This window comes from Oncorhynchus nerka, linkage group LG25, assembly GCF_034236695.1.
Source record: "Oncorhynchus nerka isolate Pitt River linkage group LG25, Oner_Uvic_2.0, whole genome shotgun sequence".
In the NCBI taxonomy this organism is placed as follows: Eukaryota; Metazoa; Chordata; class Actinopteri; order Salmoniformes; family Salmonidae; genus Oncorhynchus; species Oncorhynchus nerka.
The window spans coordinates 47,293,384-47,309,056 of NC_088420.1; the positions used below are offsets into that span (position 1 = coordinate 47,293,384).

Here is a 15,673-nt window from a genome sequence, read left to right on the forward strand (position 1 = left end):
ATACCCAAAGAGCGATGGCCAAAGAGCGATGGTACGCTCTGCTTGTATCTTGTGTTTCAGCAAATCATTGGTAGGCCGGCCGCTGTCCGCCCTTATCTCCACGGGCCAAACACAATATTCCCAGCAAGTATTCATCCCACTCTAGGAATACATCCACATACAGCATTTTAACTTGGGGTTTCTGTTCTCTCTGGCTGCTCCCAGGTCAGTTTTTGTTGGAGGAGTCTCGTCTTCTGGAAGCGGCTGAGATGGCGGAGAAGGCAGCGCGTCTGGACAGCGGGGAGTTTGATGTTGTCTTCAGTGCAGCCCACATGCTCAGGTGAGTGTTGGATGGGACGGACACACTGTGAGGGAGGGGAGGGGACAAGAGCTGGGGGAGGGAGGGAGAGCGTCTACGGTCTGTACACTTTATCCCAGGGATTACAGCGCTCTACTGCCAGTGTGATTTACTTTACCGGCTGCTGTAATCCCCTTCTCTGTTGCTGCAGCGGTAGCCAGGGAGCTGCCATCTTGTCTTAGAACGCCACGCAGCTACGTGCCTCCCTCTGCACTCCCTCTGCTGTTTCTGGCTCATTCATGAAAAGCCCGTTTCAAATCAGAGCAAAGTTCAGCAGCGCGGCGTCTGACTCACAGTTCTCCTGGAAGCCGCAAGTTGTTGTGTTTGAGGCGCAAGCCGCGAGTGGAAATGTGTAAATAGAGGAACGTGCCAATTTACAGTATGCCACACAGACTGAGGGAGCTCAGCTTAGAGCTAACAATATTATATTTACTAGTTTAGAGATGTCTCTTGTTTAGACTTATTAGGGTAAATCAGGGTTTATCTGTGTAAGAATTACTACTGCTGGCTGTGGGAAATTACGACTACTAAAATCGTTAATGCGATGTCTTGAATCATTGTGCTTCACTGAGGTAGTTTTTGCAGTTCACTTTCTTTACCAAAGACAGAAAGAGGCTGTGTCATGCAGTGCTATATAATGTCTTTATCCAGCTGGTTTTCACATGGTGGCCCACTGCACAGCACTCTGATCCAGGGGGATGTGCAGCACCACCAGCTCAGCTGGCCATGCTTTACAGAGCCTCTTCCAGGGTCCGGACCCCTGGCTGTTAAAGAGGGTCTCAGGCTGGGCTCAGCAAGGGGCTCCCCACCACTGCGCTGGCATCGCTCTGGAACTCATGTTCTTTATGTGTTTGTCATGGAACCAAGACGTGAAAGGCCCTCGGTTGGTGGGGGATACTAGTGAATCTGAATAGGGAGGATGGGGGACTGGGCTTTCAGATGTGAAAACCTTCTCTTATTGCTCTCTGGGGCCCTTGGTCTTTGACAAGTTTACTTCCTCACTATCCATTTCCCCCGGCCTTCTTTAAACAATCAGCACGTTATTCCAAACCTTCGTAGGGCTACTGAGCAGCGGCATCAGCTGGCAGGCGAAGGGAAGGGAAGGCTGGCTGAGTGCTGTCTCCCAGGGGAATGTGCTAATGCTGCCCTTTAAGTGCTCAAATCCCTCTGCATGCCAGACCCACCGTTCACTAGCTGTGTGATGTCACAACACACTTCCGGGAAGCCAGACTTGTTTGACAGAAGGAACAAGGAACATTTGTGTAACGTTTGTGTGTGTTGTTGCTCGAGACAGATGGGCTCGCCGTAGTTAGTACACACATCGTACACTGTCTGTTGTTGCTGAAGCAATTTGTTCATTAAGTTCGTTTTTTGAAACTGCATTACATGTACTGTGCTGCCGGCTGTTTGACTTGTGTGTCTGTGCGTCTGCACTGGGGTTAATAAAGCATCGTTAGATGACCAACTGTCAGGGCTCGACGACAGAGGGCTCGGCGGTCGTGTTGCTGTTGTGAAATATGTTCCAACATTGTTTCATCCAGGGAGTTCTTTATTTTCATTCACTCATGATCCCTATTTTCCCTCCCTCTCTTCCATTCCATCCTCTTCTAGTTCTCCTCTCTTGCCTCTCTTCCCAGCAGCTTTATCTCAGAGGACTTGGGTCTAACCGAAGGCAGAAGTTTGTCGTCTTCTCTCATTGTGCTCGCTGTGCTCTCACAAGCCACTACCCCCTGGCAATCCTTTGCCACTCATATGAAAGATCTTGTTTGTCTGGTGACAATGGTTTGGCGGCTCTCCAGTTCGCCAGTCTGATAATGATATGTTTATAGACTTGAAAATTATATAGAATTAGATTAATTCTCGAGAAATTCTATTCTGAATATGATTGCGGTTATCGCAACACATGGTTACGGTCACGGTTAGACACCAAACCCATATTTGTCATCGCTGCACAATTTCTGGTATGGGGCACTATTTAAGTTATTTTTGAAAGACTATTTGTTAAACAGTTGAATGAGGTTACGCAAGGAGTTATTGTTGAGAAAATAAGTAATACTGCTTTGAATGATGGTCATTTTGTGTGAATTATTTGTTTATTCAACTCTTAGTTGATAAATGATGATCCATGCTGCTCAATTGCGGTGTTAGCTTGGGCTCTGCTTTCTCGAGTTGCACAAACACAGGGCACTCTATTTTAACTGCCAACGCTTAAATATAAGGGTTGGCAGTAGCGCTATAGGTCCTGTAGTGTGTCAGAAATATGTTTAGCTATTTTCACAGCCGGAATTATGAGCACAATAGCTCACAGTAGCGCGAAAGGCTGAGTTTTGAGGAATAACAAGTAATAGGTGCGACGAGGGCTTGGCCACTCACTGGCCAATCAACATCCAGTGTTTTCGCAATAGCCTACTATGTTTGGAGAGTTGGCAGTCAACATAACATTGTTGTAATTGGCTTCAATGAGCCTAGCTTAGCCTACATGTCTTTACACATCACTCTTCTCCTAAAATAAAAAATACTAGGCTCCTGTAAATTGTATTGTATGTATGAGGCAATAAGAAAATAAGAAGAATATAGCCTAGGCCTACCATTGGTACTGTATTATAGAACTGAATAATTTAAATACGTTTGGAGGAGCGCAGCTTTGGTAACCGGATGAGATACAGTCTTTGGAGATGGGGATGGATACTTGAACAAGCTAACTTAAGTATGCAAGTAGGCATATATGTGTGTGTGTTTAAGAATGTGCAGTATATTTTCAATTCAAGGCACTGAAATTGAAATAGACCATTTAAACAGATTTTATGGATAGCTACTTTGCAAGGCCAGGATAGAAAAGATAGCACATTGCTGTGGAACCAGCCTTCTTAGCCTAGGCCTAGGGTAAGGGTAGCAGAGGGCTTGATATGAAACAGAAAACAAGCAATCAGTTTTTTTCTAAATAGTGTGTGGTCAGAAGCATTATATCACAAATCGCTTCTCTCGTGAAATGGCACTTGTACAAAATGTGCACATGTCGACCTAAATGTCTTTATGCGTAGCATTCACACATCTATAAAAAAAAATAGGCTCCTGTTATTTGTATTGTTGTGCGAGGCAGATTCTCAAACAAAATGCTGTTGATATGGCATTATAGGAGAACAGAATAGTTTGGAGTAGCGTGTCTTTGGTAATCGGACGAGCATACTTGAACAAGCATAATGAAGTATGCGGGTATGTGAATTGTGAATAATGAAAAAGCATCAGGGTAAAAAATCTCTAATATATTTCACAGCACTCTCAGTAGACCATTTAAAACCCCTTTATTCATAGGCTACTTGGCAAATGGCCAGGATAAAAAAAGATGTGCCTATGCGATGCTCTAAACCTGACGGCGGCAGGTAGCCTAGCGGTTAAGAGCATTGGGCCAGATACCGAAAGGTAATTGTTTCTAATTCCCGAGCCAGCAGGTTGAAAAATCTGCTGTTCTGCCCTTGAGCAGGGCAGTTAACCCCCAACAACAACTGCTCCCCGGGCACCGAAGACTTTGATTAATGTAGCCCCCCACACCTCTCTGATTCAGAGGGAAGACACATTTTGGTTAACCAGCCTTGATTAAGGCTATGCTTTGTTTTTAAACGAAATGGGGGGAAACCAATCATGTTTTTTATGATTCTGAATATGAGATGCACCGGCACAAAAAGCACAACTCTTCCATGCCAAAATCAACTGTTAAGACCTGCTTTTTGTGGGTCTTAAAACATCCCATTAGCGAGTGAACGTTATTTATAATAAGGGTTACATCGGACCTCTCCGAAAATCAGACCTCTCTGAAATGAAACTGGATGGCTCTCCCCTATACCCAAAATAATGATTAAAACATCAAGTGGATAGCAGAGAACATGCCTACCTTCACTTCTTGGACAGGTCAGGGCCTTAAATATACAGATATACAGTCTCATTTACAGTAAAAGTATTGCATCAATCTGTTATCGTGTTTGCAGGTCTGAGAAAAATGTGCCTTTTTATAAACATTTAATGCAATTCTGTCATTTTAGTATTAGCAGAATATGTTTTAATACCACACAAAATACCGAAATTACAGGCTAAGAATAGACAGAGATATGCCTATGTGTTCATCTTATCATATTTCTCTAATGTCAAGTCAGTATGTCTTGTTTGCAAATAATTAAATCTAAGACGTCATTAGGAATCTGAGCATGGTACTTTCAAAAGTTAGGCCCGACCTTTCCACCCCAGACAGAGTACGCCTACCGACGCAGAAAAATGTCAGCTTTAATTGGTGGCTGCTCTTCTTCCGTGGCTTAACCCAACGAGAGAAAGTCACAAGTGTTTCCCTAAAATCTGTCTTTGGTTTAAACATCTTCTATTGTACAGAAAGCGAATAACTTAATTAGTTTATAGTGACAGAATTAGATGACTTCCCAAGCAAAGTCCATGTTTTGTGTCTTCGGCTATAGAAGGTTGTAGCTCAGCCTCTGAATGTCAAGGAAACAATGATATCCCCATATGCATCACGTATTTCCTGGGTATTTGACAGCTTGTTTCGTAGCATAAAGCACCGCGGTCCAAAGCACTGTTGCAGATCACTTTACATAAACGATCCGAACAACAAAAAATCTCAATCTTAAGCTAACAAGGGTTGTGCCTGTGCTTTTTTTCCATTTTCTTTAATAAAGGTAAGCCTATGGCATACCCTCTCATACCCCCTCAATTCCAGTCCTGGTTTAAACTTAACAGCCCTTCACTGACACGAAGGTAGGCTTTTCAAAGAGTGCATAGTGGGTGGAAGAATTGTCTGCCAAATCAATGGATATAGCAGCTATTAGACTCATTTTGTCTGTCAAACAGGTAGGCCTACCTCTTATTTCTTAAATAGGAAGAAATAGGCTCCAACACAAAGCCCTCTTGTTGTTAATAAAGTGTCATTAAAATTAAGGGTTGAAATAAATTATGCCTATTCAACATTGCCTACTTTCAGCACCATAAGCTGCCCATTTCCTATTGATTGTTTCAGCACCGCAATGTAAGTTACTAGACTCTGGCTTATTGTGAGTTCAATAACTCTAATAATTGAAATAAATTATAGTTGTAACAAGCTATCAAAGTTCACCTCCGGTCCTCCTTCTCATCTTTGTGCTCCTGCTCTCCTTCTCAAACTGAACAGAACATAGGCTATAGGCTAGTAAGCACACAAGATATTGCAAAAAAAAAACATTTTTAGAAGAAGCCTTTGACTCTCCTCCTGAACTGCCTCTGTAGGCCTACACAGCACAGCCATTGGTTGGACAGCACACACAAGAAGGTTTTGATCAGCAAGAGCAGAGCAGGCCAGGGCTCAGGGTTGGAATATCCATTGCAGTGTGTAATAATCTTAGAAATATAACTTTGATCTGTGCTTCTCCAAGCATGCACATCCGTAGCCTATAGCCTACTGTATAGGCTATTGTTCATTTGATTGAGACCACACTAAATAGCCTATAGCACACTTGATATTGTGCACCCAGTGGAGAATCAGAGATGAGGGGTGGCTTCAGGCACACATCGACATATAGCCTAATAAGCAACTCATTCTAAAACACAGAGAAATGTTGACTTTGTCAATTGTAAATTGAATGACCCTACCCTGGACTAGATTTAAAAACCTCACCTTGAGTGAAATTGAAAAAGCATGACCCTCTCCCATTTTCCTCCGGGTACCCATTCCGTACATTTCGACCCACCCCTTAGAGCTGTGTGAAATTGTCACTTTTGCCCTTGTTTTTAAATATTGCCACTCCTCCAACCACAGCGCAAGCAAGCTGATGTTAGACAGGTAAATTGCAGAACCAGGCATTAGGGCTGTAAAATGCCAGTGCCCCAGTTTTTACATGACGAAATTGCAAACTAAGGTGCATTTTGTCACAAGTCGAAAATAGAAACCAGTGTGTTTATGAGTTTTCATAGTGATAACTTGTGAATAACAGTGACACATGCCAGTATCCACACCTCCTACACAAAGGCCTTGGACTGAACTGTATCAACAGTTATTGGAGGGAGGCAGGGCTCTCTGCACTGAGTAAGGATTCTCAATGATTCTCAATCCTCATTGCTGGATATAGTATGACAGATGCCGAAGCCAAGCTATGTTCTTTTCTTGAGTTTAATCGCATGTCCGTACAAAACATCTTCACCATATCATTTCACACCACAGACTCCATCCCAGTCCCTCATACCACTACTGGTGTCACCTCACGGTGAAAGCATCCACCCATGTCTGTTGACCAGCCATTACCACTGTTGCTTAACAACATTGGTCTCAAAGGAAGCTTAATGGTGTTGTGTATCATTTGTTTTTTTGTGTGCATTTTTTGTTTTAGCATCTCAAATGTGACATTCTGATTTGTCAAAATGAAAATTGAATGAGGGAAACTCCTCCCTACCGCTGGATATTGTGGTGATTGAGATATTGGATTCTAGAGAGAACTTGGGTTTTTGCTATTATTAGAATTGCACGCTGTATGCTGCTTTCAATAACGCAGACTGACGTGAGAAGATGAGTACTGCACATTTATCAGAACTGCTTCTCTTGCCTCTTGACCTATCAAACGTTATGTTCATATTCTTATATTTTATTATTTCTCATTGTTGTTTCATTATCGATAAAGGACATGCAAGTAAGGATTTTGTTAGACGATGTATACCATGCATATCCCGTACATACGTCTTATAAAACTTGAAATCATAACGTGTTCTGATTAAAGTTCAACAAGAATATGACAGCACTTATGCTCTGCAGAATAACCTGTAGGTCAGGTATTAGTCTCTTTTGACAGACTATGAGATTTTGTTCTGGGTTTAGAAATAACTCAGGTATGGATATCTTCGGGGTGTTGTCGTGCTAGTCGTGGAATGTGAAAGTGGCTGTATAGCGCTGCAATATGGAGGAGGATTCCTTAATATGGCCAGACAGGCTTAATGAAAGCCCTGTTCAGTTCAGATGGTCTTGCTTTCATCATTACGACTCGGGACTCCGGAGCCAGCAGTCGTTGACTCCGTCCTTGACTCTGTCAAAGTTAAACTGTTTGCAGTGAGACAATTGCTACCATCAGTGAAATGCAGCTGCGGGTTGTAAAAATGATTTCTGATTTATAGGAATATGAATAAACGGAAAAACTCTTGACCAAAGGGAAAGAGTCACACAGTCAGGTAGGATAGTAATCTAAGTTTACTAGCGTAGCATATTGTGGATGGAGATGATGAGCATATGGAGAACGTTCTTGTTTTGACTGTAACTTTTATTGAAGAATCTACAGACTCTAAGTACTTCTAGTCTTCTGGGATTTGCAGGCTAACCATCTGTCTAGAGGTGCCTTTACCTTACATTACTATATTGTTTGCACTGCATGTTTTGTTGTTGTGTTTGTACAGTACAATTAAAAATCATGATATGATGCTCCCAATTTTTGTAAAGTACATAAACTTGCAACACATTTTCACATGGGTTTCTGTGATAATCTCCTTCCTAGGCCTCCTTCCTAGTTTTCAACCCCAGCGACAGTACCAAAAACAATAGATGGGTTTACATAGAAGACAGGGGACAGGCCTTTGAAGTGATGTTTGTTCTTACTAAGGCAATGGTTGATGAGAGGCCTATTGTAATGACACGCAGGTCAAAGATCATGACACAAAGGTTGCGACCCAGGATATAATGAAAACAATCAGGGCATGCTGTACACCACTCAGCATGGAGGGCTGTCTGCTGAAAGGCCTGCAACAAATTGCCTGTTTCATTGACTCCTCTCGTTGCTACACGGCATTCTCCGCCGTGGCCTAACCTTACTGACCCCGTAGCAGCATTAAACAGACAGAGTTCAAGGTCTCTTATGAACCCACTGAAGTTCGAAGCAATAAAGATGAGGAATGATTGCTTTTTGTGCTTTCCTTTGCAGACAAGCCAGTCTCAACGACGCAGCCGAGAAGTATTACGGACAGGCAGCCAGCATAAGACCAAACGTGAGTATATCAACCTCTGTTGACCTATTATTACTCAACATGATGGACACTCTGTCTGCAATCACTGGCTGTGTGGCTCTCTGACCAATCACTGCTCTGCCTGTTTCCTCACAAAGGCCTGCATTGTCAAGTCATCAGAGCTCTAAGGTTTGTTTGTGTGGCATCAATCAGGGACTTCAAAGGAGGGGCCAGGGCAATTTAAGGGTGGTCAGATTGAAAGGAAAAATGATAACAACACTTAGTCACAGGGCTTTGCTGCGTGGATAATGAATAGACTCAAGTAGTTGAGTATCATTTGACGACACAGATTTGACTTTGTTTGAACTGCAGTGGAGGACATAATGTTTGGCCTCTGTGGTCTTAATGTTAGTTCCATCCTGATTAGAAGAAATCACTTGTCAAGGAACAATCCGAGTTTGTCTGGACAGTGTCACCCGTCGTGATGTTTGATTCAGCCAACAGAAAAGTTTCCTGTAGATGTAAACGTACAACATACACAATTTACACCATTTGCCCGCCGTGTTTATGTAATATAGAGTGTACAAAATGTGCAAATAGTTGTGTGCTTTCAATGGACTATCTTGTATTTGTGAGTCTCAAATTCCCACCGTTTTAGAGCAGAAAGATCCTCATTATTGTCATAATGTAGTTCAAAGCAATGCATTAATAGAGATAGGACACCAAAGAGTGGAAGGTGAAGTGTGGAGCTCATTTCTATAATTCAGTGCTACTAAAGGTGAATTTAGATAACCCTTGTTAGGAAAAAAAAAAGTCAAAAAGTGTACGATTCTGGATTTTCTTTTACAGCGAAAATATCTGAAACCATTAGTAGAGGCACTCTGGAGACAAAAACGACAGTCTGGCCAAATGGAGAGGAGGTGATGAGGGAGGGATAAAATGGACAATCGTAACATCAGTAGCCTATCAACATACACCTCACGATGTGTGCTGCACACATACACACACGCCACACTCGTAGCCTGGTTTGAGCAGAATGTCATCTGTCGGGCAGCAAGAGCACGCAGCTCAAACAACTGGTTGTCCCTAGACTAGTTTACAGCGGTAGGGTAGTTCAATTGAACTATTTTCTCATAATTAATTAAAATAATTCATCAGTGATTCGTATTTCCTGCAACTTTCTGAAGAAGTAACGCCTGTTTGTGAGCGCCCATGTGTGTTGTGTTGCCAGTCAGCATACCGAAACATTCATTTCTAAGGCTTTCCCCAAAACCCTTTCAAATTAAATGTTGAATCCAAAGTAGGCCTACCTGGCAGAATGATATCATGATGATTTGTAACCTATCAATCGGGTGGTAATTTGTTCTTGCAAACTCAGCCATCACATGTACACTAGGCCTACTGTACATTGTACAGTACAGAAACACCACTAGTGTCATGCCATAGAGAGGCTTTTATTCTCTATTTTGGTTAGGCCAGGGTGTGACAAGGGTGGGAATTCTAGTTTCTATGTTTTCTGTTTCTATGTTTTGGCCGGGTATGTTTCTCAATCAGGGACAGCTGTCTATCGTTGTCTCTGATTGGGAATCATACTTAGGCAGCCTGTTTTTCCACCTTAGTTGTAGGTGGTTGACTTTGTTAGTGGCCTGTAGCCCTAGTAAGCTTCGTGGTTGTTGTTTCTTGTTCTTGTTTTTGTTTTTGTTGGCTCTTGTTTTTGTTGGCTCTTGTTTTTGTTGGCTCTTGTTTTTGTTGACGACATTCAAAATAAAAAGAAATGTACGCTCACCACGCTGCCCCTTAGTCCAGTCATTTCCCTGACGACGTTCATGACAACTAACCAAACGTATGGTGAATTAAAGGGCAACTACACCTCTCCCAATGTAGATGGTGTATTTTATTCATCTCAAGGAACAAATTCAGGCTCCAGTCAGCATTTTAGCATTTTTGATATACCATGACATTTTAACAATTCAACCCCTGACCGTGGTTTACATGTGAATTAAAATTCGGAGCATGTCGGGAGTGTGTTAGAGGCCATTGTTTGAGAATCTTAAAGGTCTCATCGGTTCGATCTCCTTTGCCATGAGCAAATCATAAGCCAATCACCACAGAACGCAGGGTGTTCCCAAAGCATACTTTTTGGTACCCACATGGACAGAAAGTGAATGCAGTGTTGAATTTTATGAAATGCAGACGAAATCATCATTTGATTTCTCCTCCATAATATGTTGTCGGTGACAGTGCAATGCATCAGATTAGGGGAGTCCGGGGCTGTGTGTCACACTTTTGACTTTTTTTTCACCTGTAGGCCTATAGGATGAGACTCTTCTCAACATTATTAGAAAGACCAAGGTCTTGGGTTGAAATGGCTTCCCTTTAGTCCTTTATAGCTTATTCCAAAATGGGAGATCTTACCTATCAAAACACTGTCTACTTGAAATAAAGAAATGAATGTAGCCTACAGTCTTAGAAATAGCCTGGTTATTTTGATTGAACAATATTGTTTACAAAATTACGCAGTTTATACTTTGTAAGTATAACTTATTATATAACCCTCTCCAACTGAGCATAAAAGCAAGATTATGCTAATTTCCACATGTCTTGACCTAGCAACTTTGAAAATAAGTTTGAAATATAGCTATCCCTTTCTTCATTCTAACAAACAATTGTTGATGAATATCTGACTCCCATAGTTCAAACAATGAAAATAGCAAGACTATACTTTCACCTCTCATAAAAACACACCTTCACCTCAAAGTAGTCACACATTTTAACCTTAAAATGACTAGACTACACAGCACCCTCTAGATTGGGAGTAACAGACTAAACTATACTGTGAAAAGCAACCTATGTAACACAGAGCCCCGGTCTCCCCTATTCCCTGTGCGGTTATTAGAATGCTTATTCCGCTGTTTAATCCCCCATTTTGTTAGAAGACCAGTAGAAAGTGCAAATGTGAACATTGGTACACTCAGGTGAGTCTCCATGATTAGGCTGTCATAGATGGAGTTAAGGCAAGCATTTTGTCCAATGAAGGAATGACTTGCGTGCACACACAGGCAGTCCCTGCTGTGAAGACTTCTTGTTATTGTATAGGAGCTTCATTCTTCTGGTGCTCAGCAGTAAATATGAGAAAAAGATAGAGCGTGAAGCTGAAGCTGTGCGATCCATCCAAGTGTTCCTGTAGAAGTCATATCTAAAATTTGAATCTTTCACACTGAGATGTGTGAAGACGTGAGAAGTGTCTTGTGTGTGATGCTTGAAGTGTAAAGTAAAATGTCAGAACATTGGCTGAGATGCAGAGCAGCACGGTCATCTGTATCTTCTTTCCTACGTGGTTGTCTATTTCAGGAACAGATCATCATCATTTTCACATTTACATCTCTTAGCATCCACAAATAATGTATGTAAACATGCATTTGATGCAAAAAACAGAGACAGTTTCAGCCCAATGGGGTCAAATAGTTGGGACGCCTCCTTTGCCATTTGGCCTGCTTACAGTGGAGGCTAGATGATTATTGAGGATGTTCATCCAGCTTCCCCAGTATTACCCTCTGTTCTCTCTGATGTGACTTGATGTGGACCATGTTCCTGTCTATCTTCATTTGTCATTCGGTGCTATGCTTCAGCCTCTGTATTGCTTGACTGCTTGACTTTTCAAATGATATCCGTGTGTCCATTCACTTTGAGTAGGACTGGACATTTGGCTTAACTCGAGGGCTTTGGTGCCTCAACCCTCCCCTGTCTCCTCCTGTCCAGAGACCATCCTATTAGAGGCCTACGTAGGGCACCATAAAATGACAGCATCTGCAGCCTTTACATTTGTCAGGCCAATTAGATATGCTTTCTATTTACAGTGGAATTAAGGGGGTTTATGCCGGTCGTTTCTCCCTCCTCATCATACTCCCATGGCTTTAAGCAGCTGTTTCCTCTGAGGTCCGGCGAATATGTTGCACATCTGGTGGTGCTTCTGTCACGACTACATGCCAGAGGAAAAGGTAGCGTAGGGTGGGCGGAGGGTCATTGGGGCAGGAAGAGGGATCTTTTGAAGCTCGGCTGGAGCAGGACTAAAAGGAAAAGCAGGAAGAGCAGTAGAATCCCTACCCAGGAGTCCTTGCACACCATTCCCCATCCAGGAGTCCTTGCACACCATTCTCTCTAATGTGGAAGTGTCTTGTGTGAAGGCCTGTGATGCTATTTCATTTTGTTCAGCCAGATCTTCTCCTCCAGGGGTCACAGCTTTAACTTCACCTGATTATTCACTCCCAGACAGCTGGTTTCAATTTGTCTTCCTCAAGAAAGTTAGTATTTAGAATTTGAGTATTTTATTTGGATCCCCATTAGCTGTTGGCAAGGCAGCAGCTACTCTTCCTGGGGTCTAAACAGATCTACAAAACATTGTGCATTATACAAATTTACATTGCTCCAATATTACATTACTAAGAATGAGGTGTTGTTTAATCTGTTTTTTTCAATCTGATTTCACTGCTAGCTTGAGTTACCTGAGGTGAAAGATCATTCCATGTAGTCACTGAGTGTACAAAACATTAGGAGCACCTTCCTAATATTGAGTTGCATCGCCCTTTTACCCCCAGAACAGCCTCAATTCAACGGAGCTTCCACAGGGATGCTGACCCATGTTGACTCCAATGCTTCCCACAGTTGTGTCAAGTTGGATGGTGTACCATTCTTTGGATGGTGTACCATCCTTGATACACACAGGAAACTGTTGAGCGTGAAAAACCCATCAGTGTTGCAGTTCTTGACAAACTCAAACCGGTGCGCCAGGCACCTACTACCATACCCCGTTCAAAGTCACTAAAATCCTTGTCCTGCCCATTCACCCTCTGAATGGCACACATACACAATCCATGTCTCAGTTGTCTCAAGGCTTAAAAATCATTCTTTAACCGGTCTCCTCCCCTTCATCTACACTGATTGAAGTGAATTGAACAAATGCCAGTAAGGGATCATAGCTTTCAGCTGAATTTACCTGGTCAGTCTATGTCATGGAAAGAGCACTTGCTTCTAATGTTTTGTACACTCAGTGTATAGTACTGTACATTTCCTAGCCTCTGTTCTGGACTTGGGGACTGTGAAGAGACCTCTGGTGGTATGTCTTGTGGAGTATATATGAGTGTCTGAGCTGTGTGTTATCCGATTGAACAGACAGTTCGGGACTTTTAAGACGTCAATACCTCTCTCAAAGACCTGTAGTGTTCTCTCCTCTACAATACCGATAATTGGAGGACCAAAAAAAGACAACACCGATTATTCGGCTGATTGTTTTATTTTATTTGTAATAATGACAATTACAACAATACTGAATGAACACTTATTTTAACTTAATATAATACGTCAATTAAATCAATTTAACCTCAAATAAATAATAAAACATGTTCAATTTGGTTTAAATAATCCAAAAACAAAGTGTTGGAGAAGAAAGTAAAAGTGCAATATGTGCCATGTAAGAAAGCTAACGTTTAAGTTCCTTGCTTAGAACATGAGAACATATGAAAGCTGGTGGTTCCTTTTAACATGAGTCTTCAATATTCCTGGGTAAGAAGTTTAGGTTGTAGTTATTATAGGAATTATAGGACTATTGCTCTCTATACGATTTGTATTTCATATACCTTTGACTATTGGATGTTCTTATAGGCACTTTAGTATTGCCAGTGTAACAGTATAGCTTCCATCCCTCTACCTGGGCTCGAACCAGGAACACGTCGACAACAGTCACCCTCAAAGCAGCGTTACCCATGCAGAGCAAGGGGAACAACTACTCCAAGACTCAGAGTGAGTGACGTTTGAAACGCTATTAGCGCTCACCCCGCTAACTAGCTAGCCATTTCACATCGGTTACACCAGCCTCATCTCGGGAGTTGATACAGCGCAATGCTTGAAGCATAGTGAAGAGCTGCTGGCAAAAAGCACTAAAGTGTTGTTTGAATGAATGCTTACGAGCCTGCTGGTGCCTACCATCGCTCAGTCAGACTGCTCTATCAAATATCAAATCATAGACTTAATTATAACACAATAACACACAGAAATACGAGCCTTTGGTCATTAATATGGTCGAATCCGGAAACTATCATTTCGAAAACAAAACGTTTATTCTTTCAGTGAAATACGGAACCGCTACGTATTTTATCTAACGGATGGCATCCATAAGTCTAAATATTCCTGTTACATTGCACAACCTTCAATTATATGTCATAATTACGTAAAATTCTGGCAAATTAGTTTGCAATGAGCCAGGCGGCCCAAACTGTTGCATATACCCTGATCTCTGCGTGCAATGAACGCAAGAGAAGTGACACAATTTCACCTGGTTAATATTGCCTGCTAACCTGGATTTATTTTAGCTAAAAATGCAGGTTTAAAAATATATACTTCTGTGTAGTGATTTTAAGAAAGGCATTGGTGTTTATGGTTAGGTACACGTTGGAACAACAACAGTCCTTTTTTCGCGAATGCGCACTGCATTGATTATATGCAACGAAGGACACGCTAGATAAACTAGTAATATCATCAACCATGTGTAGTTATAACTAGTGATTATGATTGATTGATTTTTTTTTATAAGATAAGTTTAATGCTAGCTAGCAACTTACCTAGGCTTCTTACTGCATTCACGTAACAGGCAGGCTCCTCGTGAGACAGGTGGTTAGAGTGTTGGACCAGTTAACCGTAAGGTTGCAAGATTGAATCCCTGAGCTGACAAGGTAAAAATCTGTCGTTCTGCCCCTGAACAAGGAAGTTAACCCACCGTTCTTAGGCCGTCATTGAACATAAGAATGTGTTCTTAACTGACTTGCCTAGTTAAATAAAGGTGTAAAAAAATATATAAAAAAATCGGCAAACAAAAATACCGATTTCCGATGTTATGAAAACTTGAAATCGGCCCTAATTAATCGGCCATTCCGATTAATCGGTCGTCCTCTACTTTCCATACTTATTATTCTCAGATAATGAGACTGAAGTGAGTTTGTCAGATGTTCTCAGACCTAAAAACGTGTCTAATGTTGAGATGAGTCCATGTCTAGTTGTACTTATTGTGTAGACTCACACAGTTATATGCACAGTTAGACTTACTGAGTCTCTGGCTTTTATATGAAGGTTATCCTAATTTACACAAAGTACAGTACATAGCTAAAAATCCTAGGTCTAAATACTGTATGTCATGACCAAGCAGGCTAATATTGGCTAGCTAGCTAGCTCCCTTACAGTAGCTAGCTCACTCACTTGCTGACCTTAGCCTAATGTTGTTAGCTAACCCAGATAACTTTCATAGCTAGCTAGCTTGCAATCACCACTAATATTGACATTGACATGCTAGCCGTATTTCATCATCAGGTGGTGGTTAGCCATGTAGCTAACTTA

General features: G+C 41.8%; 1 protein-coding gene across 1 annotated transcript in view; it reads left to right on the forward strand.

Annotated features, from left to right (window-relative positions):
- LOC115109586 (protein O-mannosyl-transferase TMTC2-like) overlaps positions 1 to 15,673 on the forward strand; it is a 184,209-nt gene that overhangs the window by 159,812 nt on the left and 8,724 nt on the right. Inside the window, exons 10-11 of the mRNA XM_029634653.2 lie at positions 205 to 319; positions 8,269 to 8,332. Of these exons, the coding sequence (XP_029490513.1) occupies positions 205 to 319; positions 8,269 to 8,332 (179 nt within the window). The remainder of the gene's footprint in view (positions 1 to 204; positions 320 to 8,268; positions 8,333 to 15,673) is intronic.